We start from the raw sequence: 23,044 nt of genomic DNA, 5'->3' as shown, positions 1-23,044 counted from the left end.
TGCAAGCTTTTGACTTGCTTATGGTCATTTCTGAGCTTTGGTGTCTTCATAAGACTTGTAGATATGGGTCTTAACTATTCATGGTTAAAATTTCAGGTCAATTGGACCTGTTTTGAGTGAGTTATGGCCTAAACACTAACTGCTGCCCAAATAGTCAATTTTCAAGCCCCATTTGCACTTAATCCGGATTTGGTCATTTTTCAAGCTACCTTGCAAGCAGAATTTTGGCAAGCTTTCTTCATGAAAGTTGGCACATTTTGTGCCTAGTTTCACCTCCAATTGGTCTCATACCAATTGGAGCCACACAATTAAAGTTATAGGCCTAAAACTCAAACTGCCTTATTGCAATTCTTGCATACACATCAAGGATCACTTTTAACACTCACCAAACTCAACATTCAAACCAATTCTGGTTGTACCACAACCTAAACATAATTTACAACATTTTATAGGTCATTGTGGCATCTTACAATTACATTCAATGTGCACCAATAAGTGCAGAATTTGTCCAACTTAATTTACAACAATTCAATCACCAATTCATGCTCATTTACATATCCAACTTCACACCATCATACATGCACTCAAACTGCCATAACAACCAACACTTTTTAACATCATTATTCCATAAACCAAGCATGAATTCCAGCATTCTTCAAGAGCTAACAAACTGCCACAATGGTACATTTACATTCCATTAATTTCCAAGCTTTAAATTTCATTTCACATTTACATATACTAAGTATACATCACCCAAACAATTTCCTACACAATATATATTTAATCAATCATTTAATTCACCATTTACAAGCAAAAATAAACTGCCTTCAAGGTGTTTCCATGGCTGCCAAAAGTACACATCCCCATTCAACATCAAACCTCAAAAATTTCTCTATAAATCAAACACCCATAATATCCTTGCAAACTTTAATTAAACAATAACAAAAAACACAAACTTACCACTTTGGAAATTCTTCAAAACCTCACCAAAACTTCTCTTTCTTGCTTCCTACATGCTGCCCATGATGTGTAGACCAAGTTTAATGAAGATACTTGCATGGAATCATGGCTTGATCAATGGTGCATGGAGCTCTTGCATGGATGACAATGAAGGAATTTGGAGAAATTGGAATTCGGCCATGGATGTGTGTTTTCAAGGAAATGGAAATGGGAGTGGATAAAATCTGTCCACTTATGCTTTATTTAACCCCATAGTGCTCCACTCACCATAAATTAATTAATTAAATAATCAAGTTTTCATTTTCCCACATTAAGCTTCTCATTTTTGTTATTTATATTAGGTACCACTAATTTAATTTTTCATGACATTTTACAAATATAATATCATGTATTTTTAATGGACATTTAGGTCAAAAGATAACTCGGAGTGTCAAATGACCACAATGCCCCTGTTCGGGTTGCATTCCCGATTTTTCGGTAACACCTGGTTTTGTCCGTTTTTCGATTTCTCACTTTTCTTTGTACTAATTATTTAATTTTTCTTTGATATTTCTAATGATATTTATACTTCAATAAATATTTATTTGAGTCCTAAAAATATTTTTCAGGGTTCCCCGCAGTCCAGGACTAGTCAACGGTCCACGCCGTGACTTTCCGGTGCGATCACCCATCGCTAGGGTTCTCGGCTTGCTTAACTTGGTTACATTTTTTTGCTATTATTTTTCTTTTGTTTTTCGTGTATTTTCTTTTCTTGTATTTCATTATTTTATGTCTCCTCACTCATATCGAAGTGTAGTTCTAGGCATCCTAGCTGTCCAGACAACTCTGATCACCGGAACAGTAGAACGCACTACCGAACATAGGGGTGTTATAGAAACTGTGTGTTTCAGTTGAAAAGAATACCAGGAAAAAACCCAAGGCATCGAGTCAAGGCCAAGAGGTGACTAGCTTAAAGTTTGTGCACAACATAGAATTTTTATAAATTTTCTTCTGCAAATTGTTTTGAATGAATTGTGATATTAAATTGTGACTTAATTCTATTGAAATGTTTATTATGCTTTTGACTTAAATTGTTAAAAGTTTACTTGTATGTGTTTGAAATGGCAATAAATGTTTGATAAATTGTTAAGATAGTTTTGAAACCACAGTGTCATGACCATATATTTGAATGCCTCACTAGCATGACTAGTGGAGGAAATTAGTTTCGAATTTTGATTCCTTCTCTGGCTGAAGTGTTGAGATGTGTGTCAGTAGAAGAAGAAATTGAATGGATATCCATATATTTGAGCTAGCTAGCCTTGTGATGTGATTTCTCATGAGCCTCTGGCTATTGAGATGATTATTGTTTCAAATGGCATGATATAACTGTGTATTTTTATGAAATTTGTTTTGAGACTTCCTAAAAATTGTTTGGACTAAAAGTTTGTAAATCATGTTTTATATCTATTTCTCATATTCCGTTCAATATTTGAATAAATGTGTTTTGAATTATGCATAAATGTATTTTAGTATGTTATGCATCACTGAGTCATAGTACTCAACGATGGCTGTTATTGCTATCGCAGATATAGAGACTAGAGGAGCAGCAAAGTGAGCTGCTGAGGATCGTGGAGCCACCTTCCCTGAAGTTCTATCGGGTATATTTTATACCCTGATTGTAATATTTATTTTGATGTATATAAATGTATGTACATATATAAAACGGTCATGAGCAGTTGTATAAAGTTTGTAATAATAATATTTTGGATTTGTTAATGTAAATTTGATTGATGAATGTAAATTGTTTTTACCTTAATGAAAAATGAATAGAATTATTGAATGTTATTTTTTATGACAATTGAATTAAGAAATGATGTTGAATTGTGTTGAGGTGGCAGTGAGTTTGATGAAAAAAAACTATTGGAAGTATTTTTACAGGTATTTGAAGAACTGTTTTATTAAAATACAGACGGCACTCTGCCAAAATTTTTCTAAAAATTATGAAAAAATAAAAATGGACAAAAATTTGAACTAATTTTTAAACTTCTTTGAAATATAAGGAAATGCTCACCACTTCTAAAAAGTAAGAAAATGATTTTAAAATTCTTTGTAGGATACTTGATGAGTTATCGGTAAGTGAAATTCGATAGTTCATTAGGTATTCTACGGGATCATGTTATGCATTACAGAGGGGTAAGGTGTGACATTACAGCTGTTGGGTTATGGGTAGATCACCCGTTTGAGCAAGCGTCTTTTGGGCTAGTGCCATTCCGGCGAGCCCTTTGGGGCAAGTAGCATCCTTGACCAAATTAAAACTTTGAATTGATAATTTACTATTGGGCTATTTTGGTTTGGCTCCAATGAATTTTTTGTTTTTATCAAAATAAAACTAAACTAATTAAATCAATTTTTTAAAAAATTCAAAACAAACTGAAGCTATTTATCAATTAAGAAAAATATTGATTTAAAATTTTAGTTTGGTAGGTTATTTTAAACAAAATACTATTAATATAATAATTATATTTTTTATCAATACAAAAAAATAAATAATTTAATAAATTAAAATTCACTTAATTTAAATTAAATAAAAATTAAAATTATTACCACGCAATGAGCGAGAGGAAAACTAGTTAAGAATAAAATTAGAAACTATGACTTTTATTAATGGAAGGCTACAATTGAATTTCACAGATATTCTATTTGTGAGTGTCAATAGTATATTAGTTAGATTTTAATATTTCATTTCATTCTTTTTTATGTTATAAATCCTTTTATTTTTATTATAAAATCTGCTTCACCTCTGCCATCAAAACAGCCAAATAAAAAAAATAAAAAAATAAAATAAAGCTTGAATCTTGAAATTTCATCGAAGACCATAAACTCATAATCTATGATTAAAAAAGAAATAAAGAAAGGAACAGTTGAGGATTGCAGCCAGGGAAGCGAGATAGCAAATTAACCAGCGAGGAGCTCGCGGCAATAGAGAAACTGAAGCAGGGGATAACATCGAGATTGGCCACTAATAGAGGAAAATGAATCATCAACATCGGCGGAGTTATTTGGTCATGAAAAAAGCAAAGGATGACAACAACAGGGGTGAGATCGTTGAATAAGGTGTTACTGTTAGTGGCAGTGGTGGAGGCGAATGGAAAGAAAGAAAGAGAACTGGGTGAGGGGCCTAGAGTTGTGAGTACAAGGATGGGGGCCAAGTGGTACTATGGACAATGAAGGGAGAAGGGTGTTAGGAATTTGGGACGGGTATGATAGGGATGAAAAACTCCGTCATTTGACTGACTTGACAAGCATAATATACCTAAAGATTAGATGAAATTACTAAATCATTTTTTTTTTTTTTGAGAAATGATATTACTAAATCATTGACAAAAATAAACCTTGGAAACAATCACTAAATATGGAAATTATAGTAATAAAATTATTAATTATGACAATTTACCCTTGTTATATAAATCACAACAATCTACGGCATCAACATTTTCCCCGCAGAAACTGAAAGAAGTTGACAGGAAGCATACTCTGAATTCTTCTCTTTCTTCACTGGGCTTGTGCTATTGGTTGGATTGGGAGGGAAGAGTTTCTTATAAGCTCATGCTTGAAGCTACTACTTCTATCCACTTTATGTCAGAAAGTATTCCTCCATCGCATCATTGCCATACCACTATTAATTTTTGATTGTTACCTATTCTTCCCACCTAAAACACAAGCCAATCATACCCAGAAACCACGGTCACTGATTGATGCAAAAATAACCAAAATTTTCCCCTTTCCCTATCTCAAAAAGTGATGTTACCCAACATTGATTGATGAAAAAATAACCAAACATTTCTTACTTTTACACGTGTGACGAAAAAGAAAGTATAATATATGTTACATATCAACCTGCTTATTCTAATTCTGCTCCCTCCCTCTCTATTTGATACATTTATTCAACAAATAATTACCATATACATATACATAGATTTCATGTTCCATGAGATGCCTTCTTGTAGGTTCATAATAATCTCTTCAACTTTTGAATATGATTACAAAACCATCAACAGTCTCTGCAATGACTTTGACCTGCATCTGGGAACAAGGCAGACCAAGAATAGCCCTTCAAAAATAGCTACTTTTTTTTTTTTGGGTCTATTCACTCCATCATAGCCACTGCAGAAGGGTCATTAGCAACAATTTGATAAGCATCTTCATCATCATTTTCTCTATCCCCTTCTTGATTCTGGTCAACATTTTCGCTTTCTCCATCCTCTGTTGTTGCTGATTCTTGTTGTTGTCGTTCTTCTTGGCTATCCACCATATGCATTAGAAGTTCTTCGGGCTTCAACTCATGACCAGAATTAACTGAATTATCAACTTTTCTAGTCTTCTTGTTATATAGAACATCAAGCTGGTGAAAATAAGGACAAGTCTTTGAATCATCAGGCCTTTTCTTATTGCTCTCTCTTACCCTCTTGAAGTACTTGTTCATATTCTCCCATTTCTCTTTGCACCTCTTCGCATTTCTATTATAGCCAAGCTTTTTCATTGCTGCTGATATCTCCTCCCACAAAGGCCCTTTGGGTCCATTCTCTTGATATTGCATATCAAGGGTAGTCCTTAGCCTAATCAAAGCTTCAATTTCGTCTTTAGGCCATCTCGATGAGCTCATATGAGCAAAATTCTCAAGATTATTATTTTCCTTTGCCTTTACTACTTTTTCTACGGGAGCTACTTCGTTCTCAGACAATTGCACTGGATGTACTTGATTCTCAGACAATTGCACTGAGCTAGCTTGCTCTGAGAACTTCTGTAAGAAGGAAAGAACAGCTGCATCTTTTGCAGCTGCTATTGATCTTTCCTGCATTAAAAGCTCACGTTCTCTCTTAATCCTTTCCAATTCTTGCATCTTCCATGCTTCCTCTCTCGCCACCCTATCTTTTTCACACTTCTCTATTGCATCTAGAAACTTCCTTTGCAAATTCTCTTGCTTCTCAATGACTTCCTTCATCAACCGCTCAAAAAAGTCTGTCAATTTCCTTTTTTTCTTCCTTGTTCCTTCCGATTCTTCGCTCGATGTAGACGTGGTTGAAGTAGAAGGGTTCTCAGCAAAATTCATACAAGGACTCTGGATAGAATTTGGAAGAGTGTTTGTATTAACATTTACTGGGTTTACTGAGTCTGCAGCCATGGAAGTGTGAACTTTATCCGGGGATGGAGATGACAACAATACGTGGCTGTTCTCTAGAGCTTCTAATTGCTCAAAAAACCTATATGTCTTGCCATTTGACTTGCCGGATCTACCTTCTTTTGTTCTTCTATGGTACTTGTAAATATTCTCAAACTTCTCCTTGCATTTCTTGGCACTTCGGTTATATCCAAGCTCACTTAATTTCCTGGTAGCAACAATTATAATATAAAACTATTCCACAGATTCACTTCAATTATTTAACTTTGAATTAACCAATTAGCAATATCTAACACAATTAAATACTAAGAAGTCAAGAGATGCAACAACAACTAGAAGCATATAAGACCCATTTGACACCAAAACACTGAAAGTTGATGCAGGCAAACTCAGTGTATACAGACTGAACAAAAGACCTTGCTAGAACAAATTTGTTGTTAATTTTCAAGTGGGTAAGCGTCATATATTGTCCAAACTAATTATAGAGGTGTAAATTGACGGAAATAAGTCAGTCTCAAACATTTTCGAGGAAACCAAACAAGAAATATATATTAAAAAAAGAGATAAAAGAAAAAATTTTCAAATTTTTGATTCATTTTCTAGCAAATTTTCTCAAGAAAACTTAGAATGAAAAAACTAAACTGACCTGGAAACCTCATCCCAAAGAGGAGCCTTGAGTCCGGCCTCCCTAAATGCAGCGTCCATATCAGACCTTATCGTCAACAAAGCCAAAGTTTCTTGCTGTGGCCACCGGCTACCAATTAAGTACTTGTCGCCTTCTTCACCGCGACCTTCCTCATTCCCTCGGTTGCCGGCGGCAGAGCCAGAATTTTCCGGTATGGTTGAAATTTCCATGACCCAGGAAAAAGAAGTTACAGCCAAGAAAATTTTGGGATAAGAAAGTTTAAATTTTCTCTAGGGTTTGGGTTATTATTTTTATTATTATTATTATTCTTATTTAAAGATACATTTAGCTCTCTCTCAAAATTCTACTTCTACTATAAGAGTAGTGGTACTATTTTAGTTTGGGTTAACCAAGTTAAATATAGAGAGGTGAATTGGTTTTTTTTTTTTTTATGTGATAAAGTTGGTGGGGTGTGATCAATTGGGTGCAAAACCTAGCTGATTTTTTTGACATGTCAAATTCTAATTGGTTTGACAATGAAGCGTGGATTCCTTGGTTGGTTGTGTTAAATTTGTGCGTTTTATTTATTTTTTTTTTTTTCCCTTTATTCGGTCAATTGCAGTGGCTAAAAGAGAAAAAAATTATTGTAGTGTTGAATGGTAAAAATTGTAAAGAAAAAGTTGAATTGAGAAAAGGGCTGAGGTGGTGTGGCAAGTTGGCTTTTGTCTTTGCTTGCTAAATTTAGTTAAAAATGTTAGGTCCACATTGCCCACCTCTTGCCGTTCAGGCATCTCTATTTCACACTTAAATTTGCCTCCATTTGGCAAAATGGCTTAGATACCTCTTTCACATCTCCTTTGTTAGTTTTTGCATAAATAATTACTCCTTGTTTGTTTTAAAATAGTATATTTTAGAGAAATTATTTTTCAAGATATATAATTTAAATGTATTTAGTTAGCATATTAAATTTTAGGAAGTTAAAGTATTTAATAGAAAGTGATAGTAAAAACGATATAAATATTTCTATGATAATATTTAAAATATTTAATTTAATAAAGCATATCCTATACTGCTTAAACACTCAACTCACATAATAATCAATATATAATTTTTATGACATAATAATAAATAAAATATAATAAAAAAATCGAAAAATATAATAAAAATTCTTGACTTTTTTTTCCTTTATATAAGTGCATATTGAATACAAAATGATACCATTAAATTTTTTTTTCATAGATAAAGTTGGAAATAAAAGAATTAATGTTAAAGAAGTTGAATTTCATTAGGTTAGGCATACACAAAAGAAATACAATACATCAACTTCTTGAAAAATTAAACAATCATGACAAGCAAACAAGTTATCATTTCACACTTCTTCTGAATTTGAACTTCCCTTGCTGAGTTACCCAACTAAACAAACCTTTAGATTTTCTGTGAAAATACTAATACAATAATGAGTATAGTTTAGGTGATATTTCTTGGAAGTTGGTTAATTTTTATTGTGGAATTCATTCTAAAAGATTTATTTTACATTTTGTTTTGATTAAAAAAGTGAATAAAAAATATTTTTTTATTTTAACAGTATTTAAAGAAAGAAAAATAAAAGAAAGTAATAAAACATAGATGTCTTAATTTTCTTTAAAATTTTTAAGAATTTTTCACCGTAAAAAAATGAGAAAATAAAAAATTGCAGAATTGAAATCACGAATATACCGTTGACATCATATAAATAATAAAGACTACATGATGAGAATATAACAGTAAAATTAAATTTTATAAATTTTTTTTTTCTTTTCTATTTACTTTTTATATAAGATACTTAAATAATATAATAAAAATAGACCTTTTCCTTTTCTATTTAAATTTTTTTATTTTCATTGTAGAATTAAACCATCAAACAAAAGCTTAGATTCCTCCAAGTTCCCCTTCATTTTGTTTATCTTTAGGGCATTTTTCTTTCCATCAGAGAATATTTTAATAGTCTATATAAACCATTTCATAATATTAAATTAATTCTATGTTATTTTGAAGTAGCTTAATAAATAATTATCCCAAATGTGATAATTGATTTACTCATTAGGTAGAGTATTTCTTACTAAATATAAAATTGGAGGCTAAACTAAAGTTTAATTGACATATCATCACAAATGAATTCATAAAACATAATTTCAGAATAAGACTCAAATTTTCTATATTTTAAAAGTTTAAAAATGTTTATGAATCATTTATTATTAAATAAATATATTGTTAGACATGATATTATTAATAATTTAACAAAAATAAAGTATTCCTAAATTCCAAAGTAATGTTCTAGATTTTGTAGATAAGGTTGAATTTACAGAGATAAGTTGCATGTCACACCTATTAAACAATGAAAAAAATTTGACAAGTTTGCATAACAACTTACTTTTACACCAAGGAAGAGAAAAGGCAAAGGAATCATAAAAGATGGTAAATTAATTAAATTTGAATTAGATTATTATTAATATTAATTATTATTATCATCATAATATAGAGTGTAGAAATGGTTAACGTAATCTCAATCATGGGTGTCATTTCAAGTTACCCATCAAAGAAACTACTATTTAAAAATAGCCAGCTTATAAAGGGTCCAAAATTTCAACCATTAAGGTGGTGAAATTGTGGTCTTAAAGCATCCCATGGAGATAAAATGGGTCCACTGCTTAGTGATTGTGACTATCCAAATTTTACACCTTTTGTCCACTACTTTGGTTAGGGGAATATATATATATATATATATATATATATATATATATATATATATATATATATATATATATATATATATATATATCTTCTTGGATTTCTGCTGGAAATTTCTTGATGTCAAAATTGATGTTTGGTTTATTGGAAGTACATTACTTATCATGCTAAGTTGTTAAGCATAACAAGTAGCACAAAGGGTTGTTTTCAACCTTTTTTATTGTGGGCGCATGGAAGTGAAAATTAACATATTTTGTCATTTACAGGATAAATCAATAATTACAAAAAAAAATATTACTTAAGGTAATTTAATTCAATTGCTGAACACATACCACTTAATTGACAATTTTAGGCTTGAATCTTTCTACCCTTCAAGTCCTTATATGAAAAATTTTAAAAATATCTTTTCATAGAAATCAAGATATATATCATAGAGAGCCATCATCTTTTGTACAATTAGCATTATCTAAGTTATATATAACATTTTTTTTAATAGAAAATATAGAATTTACGGTGCATAACAAGAGAATTCTTACTTAAACTTGACTTATTATTAATTTAAAATATAAATATTTGAGGCTTATCTATTTAATAAGTGAATTTTACTGTATATCTTATATTTTAAGTTTATAATAAATCGAATTTAGATAAGAAAAATTATTTTTTAATAAATTTATGATAATTAAAGATAATACAAATGTCTTTTGAATTATCATGGCATATATCATGTAGAGCCACCATCTTTTGTACAACAAGCATTATCTAAGTCATTAATGGATATGGATCGTTAAGGATGGATAGAATAATGCCGCATCAATTGAGATAGTTAAAGATAATACAAATTTATTGCACTAAAGGCCTTTTTAATTTAAATATTGTGATTATCGATTAGTTTTGATAAATAATAATTAAATATTAACAGTCAGTGTTTGAAGGAATAAAATTAACACTTGAAATTTTTATTTTTGCAATACAATTATAATTTTAAATTATTAACTGTTAATTTTAGAATTTTGATTTATAAATGATGTGTTCAAGTTGGCAATTAAAAACTTAAAAGCTAAGAATTGATTCTTAATCGATTAACTAAGTGCCTATTTAACATTAAGAATAAGTAGTCAAAATTGTTTTTTAAGAAAATAATATTATATTAAATGATGTTAAAAAAATTATTTGAAAAAATTATTTTATTATTTTAGTATTTTATAGATACAATTTATTAAAATTAAATTTAAATTATTTTTAATACTATTTAATTAGGATATTTAAAAATATTTATATTTTTTTAATAGCAATTCAAATAATAATACTAAATAAGCTTTAAATAGGTAATAAATTATTGAATTAATAATTTAATAATCAAATATTTATTTTATAAATAATATAAAATCTACTTTGTAATTCATAAATTATTAGGAATTAAATTCTGAATTCTTTTTTTTAAGAATTATTGTATAAAAAATATAAAAAATTTTGATATTCATATATAAATATCAATATTTGAAAATTAAAATAGAAAAAAATTATTAATAAATTTTAATTTAATAATATTTAAATTGATTTTCAGAATTTAAAATTATGAGATTTTGATTTTAAAAATTTAAATTTAAAAATTACAGTAAAAAAATGAATGGTTAAAAATTACTCTTTTCTAATTATAGAAAAAAAGAAAAAGAAAAAGCATAGCAAGTGGACAAAATGCTCTAGACTTGACTCATAATTATCGCAGCCGATTGCGGTGAAGTATTAGTGAATAAAATACATAATAGTTTATGAAAATTCGAAACCTATCTTGCATAGTACCTGCTAGTTGTTGGACAGTTGGACTTTTCTTTTTGCCTTTATTTTATTTTTTTTTATTTAATTTCTGGTCTTACCAGCTATTAATAATATCTTATGAACAAGCAATAATGTTTAAATTGATCTTGTTTTAAGAAGAAATTTACACCTAAGGCTTGTACAAACAATATGTAAAATGTGAAAAGGAATGGAGTGTGGTGTGCTTATTGTAGGCTGCTTCCAACAAGTCGCTTTCCGCAGCTAACAAAAGAAGTTTTCATTCATTAAAAGCCGAATAAAGAAAGGCACCGCTGGCAGGCCATCAGCCACCTATCTTTCACACGTCGGTGAACAATTTTAGCCTCACAAGTAATAGCGTGTTCCGCAACAGTTTCTAGACTAGTGTTTACCATTTGCGTCAAAATTCTGTATTTCTTAGTTATATTATTTAATAGTATAAATATTAATATTTAAAGATTAAAAAAATTATTATAAAATAATGTCCCTTCTTATTTTGACTTAAATAAAAAAAATAGTATTAAATATTTTTATATTTAATAATTAATTTAATAATATAATTAATATCTAATTATTAATAAAAATAAAAAATAATTATTTAAATAATTAACAATTATTAAAATAACTAGTGTTACCGAATAGACCTAAAGTTTAAATATATCTTTTATTTTTTTTAGATATAGAATTAAAGTTAAAATGATCTTTTGAGCTCAAATTATTATTATTATTTTAAATTCCTTCATTTTACTGGAAAGCAGCCAGATTAGCATCATTTTGTACAGGCTTCAAACAGCTCCGGAGAAGCTTGCAGAAAGAACAATCGGACTCGAAACGTTATGACAAGAAGCTGCCATTGTATGAGCAGCCATGTTGCCACTCCTCTCCTAACATACAAAAATCACCATAGTTGATTTAAAAAATTTTCACCTTAGTTGATTTAAATAATTTTGACTATAATTTAAAAATTTTTTTTAAACCAAGCTAAAAATCTTAGTAGCAATAATTGTGAAAATTTGAAAAAAAAATATTTTTTATAAGGTTTTGAATTATATATTATTATTTATTTTGAATAAAATTATTTGTGAGTTAGGATATATAAGTATTTTTGAAATAGAGAATATAAGAATATTAAAATTTTGATATATATTAAATATTATTTATTGTAAATTAAAACATTATATGAATAGTTTTTTTTATATGAATAGTTTGATGAGTTCATAAATTCTCTGATTCATACTTCTATATTAATTAATTAATATCATTATTATTATTCTATAATATAAATTTAAAAATTAATACATAGAAATATTTATAAAAAATATTATATATCATAATTTATTTAATATAATTCTAAATATCTATATAGTTAAATAATTAGGTAATATTATAAAACTTATTCAAATAGATAAAATTTTGTAATAAGTGAACATTTAAATTGATATTATAATATTTTATTATGTTTTCATGCGAAAATAAAAATTTATTCTTAATTTAAATGATTACTTATCCAAAGAAAGATCTACATGATTTTTATTCACAGACTAAAATATTTTATTGGCACAATAAAATCAAATTTGCTTGCATATAGGACTAATTAATAATTAAAAAAAAACTCTTTAAGTGTTTTTTTCAATTTTTTTAAATTTAATTTATTTAATTTTATCAAGATTGTAAAATAATTGTTAGTTTTGCTTTATTTAGTTAAATTAGTCAAAATTCAAATGTAATTTTAATAAATATATTAATGTTTTCAATAAACAAATTTTCTTAATTTATTATAGCTGATAATTGTAACACTCCTATTTGTATAGCCTGGTATATTTCACTGTTCCGGTGACCGGTGTCGGTCCAGATAATTAAGGGGATTAGAACCATACTTAAGACAACTAGAGAAGCCATAAACACAAATAATTAGTAATTGCCAATTAGTTAAGTATAAATAAGAAAAACAGAACATAAGAGGTTAAACGAGCCGAGAGTCACAACGATGGGTGACTTCCTCGGGAACGACTGCGAAGTCATTTTAAACTCAAATTTCGAACCGTAAAATGTGACGCCGCGGTCCTTAGGACCCTCACGGACACAGTGGAAAAGAGAAAATCATGAAAAAGAACTGTTAAGCCAGTCAAATAATTAGGTCAGGGAGCCAGAAGAAATATTGGATTATTTGCAAACCGGGATGAACCGGCGAGGGGCAGTTTGGTCAATTGACCCCGAGAGCTGACTCCTGACCTAAATGTCAAATAAAATCGGAGAAAAAAAATTTCGGAATCGAGAATTAAATTAAAGAACTAATAGAAAAATAAATAAAAAAAAAAAGAAAAAGAAAAAGTGTAGGGAGATGACATCATGCATGACATCATGCATGATGTCATAAAAGTAGTAATTAATAAATTAAATTAAATGGGATTTTGTGGTCTTCCATAAGCCAAATTTATAAAGAAAGGAAAAGAAAAAAAGAAAATTAAAATTCATTATCTTCTTCCCTAGTTGCCGCCTCTCTCTTCCAAGCTCTCTCTCAAACTCTTTCCTCCATGAAAGTTTATGTATAAGCTTCCTAAATATTAATTCCACCATAAATCCTTTGATTTTCTTGAAGAAAAATTATAAACAAATCTTGGAAGGAAGATTAGAAGGAGAAGAATTGAAGAAAATTGAGAGGAAGTGAAGATCAAAGACTTCACTAAAGGTTAGTAATGCAAACTTCAAATTTTTAGCTTAATTAATGTATGTATGGCATCTAGAGCTTGTAAATAAACTTAAAATGAAAAGAAATTAATTGTTGAAGGATTAAAGCAAAATTCATCCAGCCTATGTATGGGTGAGAATTTCATGAATTTGATTAAATAAAATATGTTAGAAAGCTTGAATGAGTTTATGGACCTCCCTTAGTTGAATGATTATGGTTGGAAACTTTGAAATTGCTAATGGCAATTAAGTAATGAGATTAGGGTTTGGAGGCCTAGGGTTTTGAGGCAAATTTTGGAGAAATGTATAAATGATGACTTTGACCTATTTTGAAGTGGAAAATGGTCAATAATGACCAAAGGAGATGTGTGGAAATTGTTGGAATGGAAGTCAAATTCGTAGGGTAAATGCAGCATGACCAAGTCAACTTTGAAGGACCAAAACGAAAATTTTACAAGTCCAATTGATATGCCATCAATTGGAGATGAAAATAGACATAAAATGACACAATTTTCATTAAGGAACCATGCCCAAAAACTAACCAAAACCTAGTGAACCAATTGACCAAAGTTGGTTAAAAGCAGTCTGCCACTGTACAAACTGACCAAATGAACAGTATTTGTTCATTTGGTCATAACTCGAGCTAGGCAAGTCAAATTGACCTGAAATTTTACCAGTAATTAGATGAGATATAGACCTAAAACTTTCATGAAGAACACAAGTCCAAATTCTACCATCAACCAAGCCATTTGGCCACCCCAAGTTGGTGACCCAAATCTGCCAGCACCAAAATTTGCCCAGAAAATCTGGGTTGTTTTCAATCCGACAGCCCTGGTTCCAATGGCCATAACTTGAGCTACAAAACTCCAATTGGAGTGATCCAAAAATGAGAATAAACTTAAGACAATAAGGAACATTTTCTATGAAGGAAGTTTTGTCAAATTCCAACAGTAGATTGACCAATGGAATAGTGCAATTAGGGACACCAAAACTGAAAATTTGACAATTTTGCCAAAAGGACTTAAGCTTTGAGAAAATGACCAAAACCAATAAATTTAATGACCAAAATGTGGTATGTGGGTGAAGTTGGAGTTCCCATACCTATTAAGCCTTAAAAAGTCAACAATTTGACTTGAATAGTGTAGTGAATAGTAACCCGAAACACAAAAACTTCGAGAACGTCGAAATTAGCTCATTAAAGCTAGGTAAAAATTGAGTGAAATTTATTTTTGGATTTATGCTAAGTTGTGGTACTGAAACACTGTGAAACTATGTGTTTCAGCTGAAAAAGACTTGGAAACTTGAAGAGACTGAGTAAAGGCCTAGAGGCGACTCAAGTCAGGTCTGTGCACAATAATTCTTGTTTAAATATTTTATTCTAAAAAATTTGACTTCTGTGATTAATTATGTAATGTGTTGCCATTTTATCATCGTAAATATGACTTTGAAAATTGATTAAATATTTTATAAATTATTTGAATAAATTGTTTTGAATTGATTTTGTATTCACACTTAGCATGACAGTATTACATTATTCCTCCTCCATTTATAGGGTTGAGATCGTTCATTTTCCTCCCTCTCTGGCTTGCCAGTTGAGGTTGAGATCGGATGAGTACTCATTAGCTAGCTAGCCACCTCCCTCATTGATTTCGATTAATGGGGTTGAGATTGCTTTGTCGTGGTGTACAACACGGCATTAATCGGAAATTTTGTGTCATGGCTTAAGTTGTGTATGATTTTGGCAACACCGTATTTATTAAATTGTTTGACTAAATTGTGTCATTGTGAGCTTTATTAAATTGCAAAATGTGATTGGAAAATATTTAAACTGTATTTTGATAATGAACGATTTATGTATTGCATTTTAAATTTTTATTGTGCACCACTGAGTATTTTTACACTCAGCGATAGCTTATTTTGCTGTCGCAGATAAGAGCAAGGAGAAAGCAGCAGAGTGAGCTGCTATCGAATTGTGGACCTCACTGATCTTTTTGTACGGGTATTATTTTATACCCTTGTAGTTAGTTTTGATGTAAATATAATAATGTTGTATGTATCAATGTAGTTGAACAGTTGTAAATAAATTGTAATAATATTATTTTGGATTTTCTTCTGTAAATTTAATATTGTACATGTGAATTTCATGCTTATTGCCTTGTGAATGAAGTATTAAATATTTTGAGATAATGAATTTTGATTTGGATTGTGAAATTACCTTGAAGTGAGTTGAATTGAGTTGATTGAGATTTATTGGAGGTTGGGTGTTGTGGATAAATTTTGGGAGTGTTTTTTTCAGGTATTTGAAGAACTGTTTTCTCCAATTACAAACGGAACTCTGTCAAAATTTTTATAAAATTTGTGGCAAAATTAAAATGGACAAAATTTTTTATTAGTATTTAAATCTTGAATAAATGATTTTTAATTCTTACCAAAATGCTCACCACTTCCAAAATGTAAGAAAATGGTTTCAAAATCCCTTGTAGTGTACTTAATGAATTTATCGGTAGGTGAAGTTCGGTAGTTCATCAAGTATTCTACGGGATCATGTTATGCCTTACAGAGGGTAAAGTGTGACAATAATAATTTGAGAATATAAAAATATTTATTTTTATTTGTAATGAAAATTAAATAAATGAAATGGTATAAAAATTCAAATTCTCGATTTTAATATATTTAGCTAAAACATATCCCTTACTAATATTATTTTAAAAAATTGGCTACAAAATTGTAACAAATAAAATAGTTATCATTGAATATGATTGAAATTTCATATTTTTTAATAGAAATACAAATTTTTTTCATTTATTTAAATAGTTAATTTTTAAGTAATAATTTTTAATTACATTAATTAAATAGTTAAGTTTTTAATAATAATATAATTTAATATTATGAGTTTATAAATATTTATAATAATTAAAAAATAAATTAGTGAAAGTGAGATTCGATGTTTAAGTTTTTGTTATTAATTTTATTATAATAAAATATATAATATTTAATAAATTAATAATACTTATAGAATTAAGAATGTAAAATTATAATAGAATTTTTAGCATAAGTATAATTATTATTAAAATAATATTAAAATTTTAATTTATGTAATTATTCTAATATTAGAAATTTAAATTATCTATGGATTTAATGATGGAAAAGTTGTTACTAAACATTGTAGCGATGAATTATTATGTATAAACTTCTTGTTGAAAATATTAACACAAATATATGGTGATTAGCAGCGAATTAATATGAATTAACAATAAATTTTTTATCCGTAAGCAATATTATTAATGGTGAATACATACGTTATCTCTATAGATACATTTCTATTAATATTTTTATAAATTATATAAATCATGAAGAGTAATTTTAGCAATCCCATTGTTTCCTCTGCTTTTCTCACTTTTATATAAATTATAGAAATTTCATTCGTAGATTCCTAAGCGTATGTATATATATTTTGAATAAAAAATTATATTTTATTTTTTGGTAATGTCGAATTGTTTTTTAATTTAATTAATAGTTAAATATTTTTGTCATAAAATGTAAAGAGTCGAGAGTTTATTTGCAATTTTTTTTTTAATTTTCATTATATTAAAGTTTACTCGCCTCACTTATCTACAATAGTATGAATTAAGGAAAAAATTTCTGAATGGATAAAAATATCTTTATTTTAATTATAAAATTACTGATAAAATTAATTACATTTAATTTAGATTTTATTATTTTTTAATAATTTCTAAATGAAAGTGAATACAATTTCTACTGAACTATGCTTGTGATTATAGGAGACTCCTCAATGCTTAGTGTCTTTTAGAATATATATATATATATATGGTTATATTATTGATAATGCTAAAAGATCACTATATATAAAAAAAAAAATAGCACCCGATCGAATCAGCTGTTAATTGATTAAAATCGGTTGCTAATCGATTCAATCGATTGCAATAAGACTGGTTGTAAATAGAAATCGATAATTAAATTAGTTACTAAATTAATTAAATTAAAAAAATAAACCTTTTAGTAAAAAACTATCGGTTGAAAGTGGAAATTGATTTAGCAACTGAAATCGGTTGCTAATTTAAGATAAATTGTAAGAAAAATTAAATTTCTAAATAAGAAATAAAAAAATTCAAATAAATAAAATTTTTAAAATATTATTAAAATAATAAATTATTAATGAAAATTGATACTAAAAAATTAATATAAAAATATTATCAATAAAATTACTAATAATAACTGATATAAAAAATATTAACAAAAAATTAAATATAAAAAGATATTTATAAGTCAAATTGCTTAAAAAAAACACTATATATATTATAACAAAAAAAAGACTAAAAATTAATACCACAAATAATTTACTAAAAAAATAAATTTATACAAAAATTTTTATTTTATGAGAAAGAAAAGTAAATTAAATAAAAAAGATAAAGAAGAAAAAAAATGATGAAGAAAAAAATGACGAGAAAAAAAAAAGATGATGAATAAAATAGATAAAAAAGAAAAAGATAAAGAAAATAGATGAGAAAAAAAAGATAATGTATAAAAAAATAGATGAGAAAGAAAATGATGAAGAAGAAAAAGATGAATAAAAATATATATGAGAAAAAAAAATAATAATGAAGAAAATATGTTAGAAAGGAAAAGATAATGAATAAATTAGATGAAAAGAAAGAGATGATAAAAAAAGAGAAAAAAAAGAGCAGTGAGAAAAGAAAATAAGTAGTAGAGAAAAAATAATAGTGATTTATATAAATGAATTAGCAATCAATTTTAGCAACTAATTATCAATTGCTAATTTCTTTTAAAAATTGGTTTGAGGGAAAAACTTTACAACCGATTCATAATCGGTTACAAAATCGGTTGTTGATAATAACCGATTTACAAATCAGTTGCAAATCAAATTTAAAAAAAAATGGATGGGAATTTTTTTGAAGGAAAAAATTAGTTGTAAAAATCGGTTGCTGTTAAAAACTTATTCGCAAATCAGTTGCAAATAAATAAAATAAAATAAAAAAATTGGGCTAAATTTTTTTTGTTGGAAAAAATCGATTTTTAATAGTAATAGATTTTAATTGGTTGCAAATAAAAAAATAAAATAAAAATTAGGCGGAAATTTTTTGGGAGAAAAATTTAGCAATTGATTTGTAATTAGTTGTAAAAATCTATTGCTATTAGCAATTGACAAAGAGTCGGTTGCAAATAACAATAGATTTCGGCAACCGATTACAAATCAGTTGCTAACTTTGGAGCCAATTAAAACAATTCTTTAATTTGGTAATGGATTATCTAAATCCGTTTCTAACAGCAATCGATTTTAAAATCGGTTACCATTAGCAACAGATTTTAGCAATCGATTTCTTAATCGGTTGCTAATCATATATTTATGATTTTTTTTAATATCGATTACTAACCGATTTTAATAATTAATTATAAATTGATTGCTAACAGTAACCGATTTAATAACTGATTCTTAAATTGGCTGCTAAATTTTTAAAAATTAACTATTTTACTAAAAAAAAAAAACCAAAATCATAAATCGGTTGCAAAATTAGTTGCTAATAGTAACCGATTTCGATCAGTTACAAAAATTGATTGCAAAACTGGTTATTTTTTTTGTAGGGAATGTACATGCTCGTTGAAGTTTAAAACTAGAAAATTGTATTGAATTAAATTTATTTTATTGTTTTAGTTTTATTTTGATTTCTCATTAAGAATCAAATTAAAATTTATCCAATTTGTACTAAATTAAAATCGAATTTAGAACATATTTTATACATACATAGGCTATTACAAAGCAAGGTATATTGTAAATCAAGGAAGATATACAAAATCACTTTGAAAAAATATTCAAAGATAATGAAAAGGATAAAGATATCCTATGTATCCTAACAACCTTGTCAAGCTAATGGCAGAAGGTCATTTAAGGCTATGAACGGAATCTGAATAGTGCCTTGTTGAATATGTTTCCTTTCAAAAAGGTAATCCAATGTTACATGCCTTGTGCAAGCATGAAAAATTAGATTGGTACTAAGATAAAATGCTCCTATATTATCGCACCATAAAACTGTTAGAGAAGAAGAGGCAAAGCCTGTAACACCCTCACTGTAGCAATTACGTACATTCTACTGTTCCGGTGACCGGTGTCGGTCCGGACAACTAGAACGTCTGGAAAAATAATTAAACTAGAGTGAGGAGTCATAAATAACTCAAATATTAATAAGAAAAATTTAGGAAAAATTTTAGAAATAAAATACAATCAAGTTAAACGAGCCGGTGCCCTAGCGATGGGTAACCCAGTGGGTAGTTGCGGTTCTCGCAACTAGGAGCCCTAGACCTGGGAAAAAATTCATAAAATAATTTTTGGGACTCCAGAGAAGGGTCATTGAGGTTCCTATGGCATTAGAATGCTAAGAAAATACTTAGAAAAATTTTTCAATCAGTACAGACAATTTTAGTCTGTTAAGCCAAACGGAGGGCATTTTGGTCATTTCGTCTTCGGAGATGATTTTTGACCAACTTGTCCAATTAAGTAAATAATTATTATGACATAAAATAGGAATAAATATTGATGAAAATTAAATTAAAAATGAGTAAAAGAAAGAAGAAAGAAAGATAAACCGACAACTCGGTAAGAGCAAAATTTGGTCAATTAAATTTGAGGGTCCAATATTGACCAAAAATGATGATTATTAATTTAATAAAGCTAAATTAATTTAATTAATTGAAATTATGAAAATTTAAAAATAATTATTGAAAAGTCAAATTATAATGATTATAAACTTCAAAATAATTTCAAATTTGCCATTCTACTTATTTATCATATTGCCATTAAATATTTAATTATTATATAGGTTAATTATTGAACAAAAATCTGCATTTTTTCCCTTCTTCTTCCCGTCACTTGCCTTCTTCTCTTCTTCTCTAAAATTCTCCATTAAAAACCCAAAATCCAAAGCTTAAAACCCTAAGTCACAACCAAATTTTTTCTTGGAAAAATTATAGCCCACCCTAAACTAAAGCTTAATTAGTAGAAAGCACTAAAGAAAACCAAAAAAAAAAAAAAATTGAGTTTGGAGCAAGAGGAATTTCAGCCAAGGTGGACCAAGAAGGAGCTTCAAGTTTTTGATTGATTAGAAGGTTGAATTGAAGTTGAGTGAAGCTAAGGAATAAGGTTAGTGCTAGAAATTCTCTTGGAATTTAAAATTATTGCAAGTTGATTTAGGGTTTGCTCAAATATGGAATTTTGTGTTGTGACTTGAATTTGATGATGTTGAGGTTGATTATTGACTAATAGAAGTGTTATAAATGTGAATTGAAGTTTGGAAGTGGGGTGAAATTGAAAATTGGGAGTGCTTCTCTTATGCAGGAAATTTGGACCTATGAGTCCAGGGTATTGTTTGACCTATAACTGAGGTTGTGTAACTCCAATTGGTATGAGGCCAATTGGAGGTGAAACTAGACACATAATGGCACAACTTTGGTGAAGAAACCATGCCCAGAAAACCAAACCAACTTGACCAAAAGTTTGCCCTAATTCGGGTGACCTGCAATCTGCCTGGGCAAAATGACCAAATGAACAGTATTTGGTCATTTGGCCATGACTCAATGTAGCAAGTCCAATTGACCTGAAATTTTACCAGCAACAAGTTGAGATATAGACCAACAACTTTCATGAAGAAACGTGACCCAAATTATGACCATAACCTAGTCAAATTGCCAACCAAACTTGAGTTACCAAATCTGGCAGAAATAATTTTACCCAGAATTTTGGGTTCTGCCCAATCCGGCCAGTCATGGTTTTTAGGCCATAACTTGAGCTACAAAACTCCAAATGGAGTGATTCAAAAAAGAAAATTCAACTAGACAAAATAAGAAACAACTTTCACGTTGAACATTTTTCCAAATTCCTACTGCAAAAGTAACAAATGGAACAGTAAACTTAGATAGTAAAAACTGAAAATTTAGAAATGCATCTAGGGGACTTTAAATTGCAATTGGCAATTAATACTAGCAAATGTAAAACTCAAAATGTGGGATCTTGGTGTAATTAGAATTAATATATCCATTAAGTATAAAAAAATTCAACATTTTGGTTGACTAGTAAGGTGAATAGTAATCAAAATGATTAGTAAATTAAGATGAAGACCTAGAACCAATTCTAAGCTTAAATGCTTAGAATTGTATGACAAATGTGGACTATGCATCCTAGTCAAAATTGTTAAAAAGAAATTAAGGCCATAAATTTGAAATCCATGAAATATTCATGGATTACTTGAAACATGAAAAATAAGTCACCTAATTGATGTGAATAGATAGTTAGGGCCTATATGCCCATTACAAATGGAATTCATAAAATATTAGTAACTCAACTTGAAATATAAAATTTGTAATTACATAAGTAGATTCTTGAATGTATAAATGAGAAAGGAAAAATGTTTTGAATACAATGGTACATGTGAACCATTGTTTAGAATTGTGATCAATATGAATAACATAATGAATGAATAAATGAACCATATTAATGTATGAATGAGACATTAGTTCTCATTATTGTAGAGAGGAGAAGTATTTTGAGTACAATGGTATAAAATGATAATTGATGTGAATTGTGATCATATAAATGATCAAATGAATATATGAATTATAATTGAAATTTATCATAAAATAATGAAGTCATAAAACACAATTTATTTATATTTAATGATATTATGTGCCCTTGTATTGCCTAGACATGTGTGTCAGATTGGATAGTTTTGGCATACCAATAGGGTATTGTTTTAGCAGTACTGCGAAAGGTTTTATGCCTGTATTCATGGCTTTATGCTCGTATTCATTGCTTTTATGCTCGATTATGTGTTATCATGGCTTTCTAGCCATACTGACTGCATACGTGGTTGATGTTCTGCGTCCCATGGTATGACGGCCCGAGGCACCACGGTGTCCAGTGCCAACGACCCTTTATCCAGTTTAGTCAGCCTGTCATAGGTTACTTGGGCAGTGAAATTTATGGAAATAAGTTAAGAATACTAGCAATTAAAAATATTAGAAATTAAATAAAATAAATGAGTAGGATGGCCTAAAATAAA

At 28.6% G+C, this 23,044-nt stretch overlaps 1 protein-coding gene and 1 long non-coding RNA gene across 2 annotated transcripts; one reads left to right on the top strand and one right to left on the bottom strand.

The window, feature by feature from the left end:
- Positions 1-4,757: 4,757 nt before the first annotated feature.
- LOC110659404 (trihelix transcription factor DF1) lies at positions 4,758-7,107 on the bottom strand. Its single transcript, XM_021817321.2, has 2 exons — positions 6,765-7,107; positions 4,758-6,326 (listed from the first exon to the last, which is right to left on the bottom strand). Exons 1-2 carry the CDS (start codon positions 6,971-6,973, stop codon positions 5,087-5,089), a joined length of 1,449 nt encoding a protein of 482 aa, XP_021673013.2. The 5' UTR covers positions 6,974-7,107; the 3' UTR covers positions 4,758-5,086.
- Positions 7,108-13,746: 6,639 nt separating this feature from the next.
- Positions 13,747-16,142, top strand: LOC131169520 (uncharacterized). The gene is made up of 2 exons (XR_009140458.1): positions 13,747-13,956; positions 15,885-16,142. It is a non-coding gene; the product is annotated as an uncharacterized LOC131169520 (long non-coding RNA).
- Positions 16,143-23,044: the final 6,902 nt, after the last annotated feature.

Source organism: Hevea brasiliensis, chromosome 10 (assembly GCF_030052815.1).
Source record: "Hevea brasiliensis isolate MT/VB/25A 57/8 chromosome 10, ASM3005281v1, whole genome shotgun sequence".
NCBI lineage: Eukaryota > Viridiplantae > Streptophyta > Magnoliopsida > Malpighiales > Euphorbiaceae > Hevea > Hevea brasiliensis.
This window is presented reverse-complemented; position numbering and strand designations above follow the sequence as displayed.